Genomic DNA, 6,000 nt, shown 5'->3' on the forward strand with positions numbered 1-6,000 from the left:
GTGAGCCCAGGAGCTTGGCGTGGTGGGAGGATCTGGAGGGATGGACAAGCTCTGGGACTTGTGTGTACAAGGAGGGAGGGTGGAAGTTCACGGAGGATGTGAGCCCCAGAGCCTTGGTTGGGCAGAAGTGAACAGGCCTAGGCTTCAGGCCAGGGTGAGACGGCAAACAGGGAGCAAACCTAAGTGAATTCTTACGTCCCTTGTCCAGGGCAGCCCTGGTGCTGACGGACCCCCTGGCAGAGATGGTGCAGCTGGAGTCAAGGTGAGTGATGGGTGTCTACCCTGGGATGGGAGGTGGGGGATGGGCTGGGCCTACCACACCAGTCTGGGTCGTAAGGATCTCTCTTCGCCTCTTCTGGAACGTCCTTTGCTGAACCCGATCTGATCCCTTGCTCCTACAGGGCGACCGCGGTGAGACCGGTGCCCTGGGCGCTCCTGGGGCTCCCGGGCCCCCGGGAGCTCCCGGCCCTGCTGGCCCAACTGGCAAACAAGGAGACAGAGGAGAGTCAGTGAGTATCCTGAATTCAGAGATGCTGCCGTCAAGAGGGTGACCAAGTGGCAGGGGCTGTTTCACGCTTGCTCTCCCCATTTTGAGCACCTAGGGGTAGCCGGCCCCTGGGTCTGGGGACCGCTGGGCCCCTAGGCAGGTGTGGAGAAGAGCTTCCATGTCCTGACTTCTCCCTGATGCTGTTCTTACTCTCCCGTCACAGGGTGCACAAGGTCCGATGGGCCCCTCAGGACCCGCTGGAGCCCGGGGAATCCCAGTAAGTACTGGAGCGTCTTGTACTGAGTCCCCTGCCGAGGAGGGACACCGGGTGTCTCCGGTGAGAGGCCTATGAGCCCAGACCCGACTGAATCGGTGTTTTTCTTTCTCATAGGGCCCCCAAGGCCCCCGAGGTGACAAAGGAGAAACTGGAGAGGCTGGCGAGAGGGGACTGAAGGGTCACCGAGGCTTCACTGGACTGCAGGGTCTGCCTGGCCCTCCGGTGGGTGTCACTGCATGTCACTGTCCATGAGGGGGCGGCCCAAGGCCTTCCATTCTTCAGGCCCACTGAGCTTCCCTTGCTGCTAAAAAGGCTTGAAGTCTTCCTCAGAAGCCCCCGGGCTCTCTCAGGCGGAAGGGGAAGAGAGGAGGGGGTGGGGAGGGCACATGCTTGCTTCCCACTTTGAAGGAGACGGACTTTTATATCCAGCTGTGCTGACACCTGCCATTTTCATCTTTTCCACAGGGTCCTTCTGGAGATCAGGGTGCTTCTGGCCCGGCTGGTCCTTCTGGCCCTAGAGTAAGTGAGAGGGTTCTGGGGATGGAGTGAGCCTTTCTGCTGGGTGGCTTCGCCAGGAGATGGATGGGGGTGGGCATTGCTTCTGTAGGGAGCCTTGGGCTTAGCAGCCCTTACTCAGGAGGTTACCCTGAGAAAAGCAGGGCTTTCTTACAACGACCATGGCCATGGCACCTGAGGTCACAGCGACTGGAAGACAAACCCGATAAAAAAGGTTTTATAAACATGACTGAGGAGGGTCGGGGAGACATGGAGATGTCTGCTGGTTCTTGGCTAAATGGAGATGGACTTGGGGAGTGTGGCTGAGCTTTTCTGAAAACGGGAGGCGGAGTGGTCTGACTAGTCATCACAACGGCCGTCTGTATAGCTGTGACTGCTCCGCGGCTGCTCCTGGGAGGGAGGACAGTTTTCTCACTCTCTCCTCTCTCTTGGCCTGCAGGGTCCACCCGGCCCCGTTGGTCCCTCTGGCAAAGACGGCTCTAATGGAATCCCTGGCCCCATTGGGCCTCCTGGTCCCCGTGGACGTTCAGGCGAAACAGGCCCTGCCGTAAGTGTCCTGACCCCTCCCTGCCATGGGAAGTATTCCTAGCACGTTCTAGGTACTTAGGACAACTTTGAGGCATAGGCTGGCAGCTAGTGGTGATGGCATCTTGTAGGCTGAGGGCCCCTTAGAGGGTCACCAGGCTCAGGATGGCTTCTGAGAAATAGAAAAGAAGGGTCAGGGAGGAGATGGGGGAAGCTGCCGTGGTTTTCCTGGTCCTGCTGCCCTCTGTCCCCACCTCAGGGTCGGGAAGAGGGCACAGCAGTGGATACAGAGGAGGACCTCTTCCCCGAGCTTCCTGGCTGACATCTCTATTTCCTGCTGCAGGGTCCTCCTGGAAATCCTGGTCCCCCTGGCCCTCCAGGTCCACCTGGTCCTGGCATCGACATGTCAGCCTTTGCCGGCTTAGGCCAGAGAGAGAAGGGCCCTGATCCCCTGCAGTACATGCGGGCCGATGAGGCAGCCAGTACCCTAAGACAGCATGACGTTGAGGTGGACGCCACGCTCAAGTCACTCAATAACCAGATCGAGAGCATCCGCAGCCCCGATGGCTCCCGCAAGAATCCTGCTCGAACCTGCCAAGACCTGAAACTCTGCCACCCAGAGTGGAAGAGTGGTGAGTCTGGAGGCAGGCCTCCTGGCCCAGAGAGAAGGGAGTCAGCCCACCAGTGTGGCCACCTTCGGTAGCCAGGCAGACACACCCCACTGTGCCTTAGTACCGGGCAGGATCAGACCTGGAAGGTTCTGGTGAATGACCGTGATAGACGTGACCCCAGGGTGGGTTCAGCAGGCGAGCATTGCTGCTGCCCTTGTTTCTGGACTTCCTCTTTAGCATTAGGTCTCCCACGCAGCTTTCCTTATCCCCGGGCCCTTCTGTCTGTTCCCCTTTGGGCCACACGTAAGCCCTCCGCTGACCTAGATTCCCACTAGGCTCTCTGCCGCTAACAGCCAGCCTGGCCCTCGGGTTTGAGTCTGAGCCTGATGGGCTGCTGCCTCTTCTGCAGGAGACTACTGGATTGACCCCAACCAGGGCTGCACCTTGGACGCCATGAAAGTTTTCTGCAACATGGAGACAGGCGAGACTTGCGTCTACCCCAACCCGGCGACTGTGCCCAAGAAGAACTGGTGGAGCGGCAAGGGCCAGAAGAAGCACGTCTGGTTTGGAGAAACCATCAATGGCGGCTTCCACGTGAGTGCCCGGGCGCTCTGGCTCCGCCGGGCCCTCACCATGGCTCTTCTTTCTCCTCAGAGACTTTAGCACCTTCCCCCCGCATTCTCCACCAGCGTTCCTTCAGGCTTTAGAGGAAAGAGGAAATGGAGTATATTTCTCCCCGTTGTAGCTGGAGAGGAGGTCCTCTGAGCTTGCCCCAACCCCCTAGACTCCTCCACACAGCCCCAGCACCCCTGACAGCTGATTCCCATTAGCCTCTGATCCCAGCAAATGCCAGCCCTCAGGTCTCACACCCTGCCCTCTCCGCCCACTACAGTTCAGCTACGGTGATGGCAACCTGGCTCCCAACACCGCTAACGTCCAGATGACGTTCCTCCGTCTGCTGTCGACTGAGGGCTCCCAGAACATCACTTACCACTGTAAGAACAGCATTGCCTATCTGGACGAAGCAGCCGGCAACCTCAAGAAGGCCTTGCTCATCCAAGGCTCCAACGATGTGGAGATAAGGGCCGAGGGCAACAGCAGATTCACGTACACCGCTCTGAAGGACGGCTGCACGGTGAGCGGACTGAGGCGCGGCCTGTGGCGAGTGTTGCGTTCCTAGAGGGATGGGACCCTCAGGGGCCGGAGTCAAGGGGATATGTGAGGGGAGAAGCTGAGTGACAGGTGAAGGCGAGGCATCTGTAGTGTGTCAGCTTCTCCACTTCCTCCTTCAGAGGAGATAAAGACACTGGCATGCTCGGTGATCCTTACCGAAGTATTCGTAAGAAGTGTGTGAGCGTACCTACAGGAGGGAGGGGGCATCACAGGTGGAGAAGGAGGGGGGCAAGAAGGTGGAGGAGGGCCCGGCCATTAAAGAAAGGATTGGAGAGGGCTCGGGCAATCAGGAGAAAGCCTAGGGAACCACCCAGTGTAGTTCACACTTTGTGGTTGCTTGGTTTGGGGGTACTGGCAACTGGCCCTTGTTGTAAGACATCTCCTGAATAACATCTCCCCCTTTTCTCCCTAGAAACACACCGGTAAGTGGGGCAAGACTGTCATCGAGTACCGGTCACAGAAGACCTCGCGCCTTCCTATCATTGACATTGCACCCATGGACATTGGAGGGCCCGAACAGGAATTTGGTGTGGACATAGGGCCTGTCTGCTTCTTGTAAAACCCTGAACCCAAAAACAACACAATCCATTGCGAACCCAAAGGACCCAAGTACTTTCCAATCCCAGTCACTCTAGGATCCGCACTGAATGGCTAACCTGACCTGACGTCATTCAACCAACCCTCGCGGTTCAGACTGTTTCCCCCTGAGACCTGAACTGGGCAGACTGCAAAATAAAATCTCGGTGTTCTATTTATTTATTGTCTTCCTGTAAGACCTTTGGGTCAAGGCAGAGGCAGGGAAACTAACTGGTGTGAGTCAAACGCCCCCTGAGTGACTGCCCCCAGCCCAGCCAGAAGACCCCCACAGGTGCTGGGCGCAGGAACTGTGTGTCCTACACAATGGTGCTATTCTGTGTCAAACACCTCTGTATTTTTTAAAACATCAATTGATATTAAAAACCAAAAAATTATTGGAAAGGACATATTGACTTGTGTTTTGTTCTTCTGTTTGTTTCTGTTAATACTTGATCCTGTAGGCATGCCCAAATATGGTCCCAGGCTCCCTGTTGACCTTTCAGTCCAGATGCTGCCTGGTTTGGTGGCCACACACACACACTCGAGGGGGGGGGGTGAGGGAGAGAGAGAGAGAGAGAGAGAGAGAGAGAGAGAGAGAGAGAGGTCTTTTGTAAACTTTGGCACTTTGTGGAATCCAGTGGTGACCTGGGACCAGAGACGAAACTGAATTAGCCTCCTGCTACTGAAGCAAAACACTTGGCATGAGTTGCCTAAGAAATAAAACAAGGTTCATTTTGGTTCACAGTTTTGAGGTTAAACGTGATAAAAAAAAATAATATAAAGTAGGGTAAGAAAATGACTGTTATGTTGGGTTTGTTTACAAAGTTAGGTAGTCATACTAATTTGGACCTTAGGTGAAGGCAGTGTGTCATAGCAGAAGCATAATCAAAGCCATTGTTCATGCCACAAGCCAGGAAGCAGGGTGAGAGGAAGAGACCGGGATCCCACAGACCCCTTTGAGAGTCTGTCCTCAGTGACCTGAGGATCTCCATGTCCTGCCTCTCAAGGCTCCACCACCTAAGACGTCAGCACACACACCTTTGAGGGACGCTACACTCAAACTTTAGATCCATTGTTTGGGAAGTCTGCGGAACCAAGCTTGGTTTATGGCTCAGTTGACTGCTCTTCCAGAGGACCCATGGAGTTTCAAGTCCCAGCCTCCACATAGCAGCTCACAATCATCTGTAATGCCAGTCACAGGGGATCCTCCAGGGCGCTGCACACAGGTAACAGGCAAAAGACTCATACACATAAAATAATAATAAAACCCTGGTATAATGGTGCTGGAGGAGACTGGCAGATCCAGGGTCCACTGGCCACTCAGCCTGTCCCACTTCATGAACACCACGAGACCATGTCTCAAAAACAAACAAACAAACAACACTAATGGTGCCTGAGGAATACATGAACACACATGTATATGTGCATGCACACGCATGCACACACACACAATTGACAGATACCATGCTAAACTATGCAGGGCATCCCAATGTGATGTTTAGGATGCTAAGAATATGTTTAGACATGAGAATTCGCAGCATTAGGGGACCAGAACCAACTGTGCATGTTTAAAAGCTTCAATTGCTCTTATTTGATATTAATTGGGTTTTACAGTAATATCAAGCAACAGATGTTTCTGAGGCACATGGTCACAAAAAATGATCCAACTAAGAACCAAAATGAGGAGCTTTTTCAAAACTGTATAGAAAACGTTTCAGAAGCAATATATATATATATATATATATATATATATATATATATATATATATGAAAACAAACAAAAACAAGGGGTGGGTAGATGGCTCAGTGGGTAGTGCCTGTCACAGAAGCACGAG

The 6,000-nt window shown here is 54.0% G+C and overlaps 1 protein-coding gene across 2 annotated transcripts in view; it reads left to right on the top strand.

Moving 5' to 3' along the window:
* Positions 1-4,416, top strand: part of Col2a1 (collagen type II alpha 1 chain) — a 29,348-nt gene extending 24,932 nt beyond the window's left edge. For both annotated transcript variants that reach the window (XM_059246975.1, XM_059246977.1), the window contains 10 exons: positions 209-262; positions 402-509; positions 711-764; positions 879-986; positions 1,230-1,283; positions 1,720-1,827; positions 2,149-2,437; positions 2,826-3,010; positions 3,309-3,551; positions 4,002-4,416. In XM_059246975.1, the coding sequence (XP_059102958.1) occupies positions 209-262; positions 402-509; positions 711-764; positions 879-986; positions 1,230-1,283; positions 1,720-1,827; positions 2,149-2,437; positions 2,826-3,010; positions 3,309-3,551; positions 4,002-4,148 (1,350 nt within the window). In that variant the 3' untranslated portion in view covers positions 4,149-4,416. The remainder of the gene's footprint in view (positions 1-208; positions 263-401; positions 510-710; positions 765-878; positions 987-1,229; positions 1,284-1,719; positions 1,828-2,148; positions 2,438-2,825; positions 3,011-3,308; positions 3,552-4,001) is intronic.
* Positions 4,417-6,000: the final 1,584 nt, after the last annotated feature.

Source organism: Peromyscus eremicus, chromosome 20 (genome assembly GCF_949786415.1).
Source record: "Peromyscus eremicus chromosome 20, PerEre_H2_v1, whole genome shotgun sequence".
In the NCBI taxonomy this organism is placed as follows: domain Eukaryota; kingdom Metazoa; phylum Chordata; class Mammalia; order Rodentia; family Cricetidae; genus Peromyscus; species Peromyscus eremicus.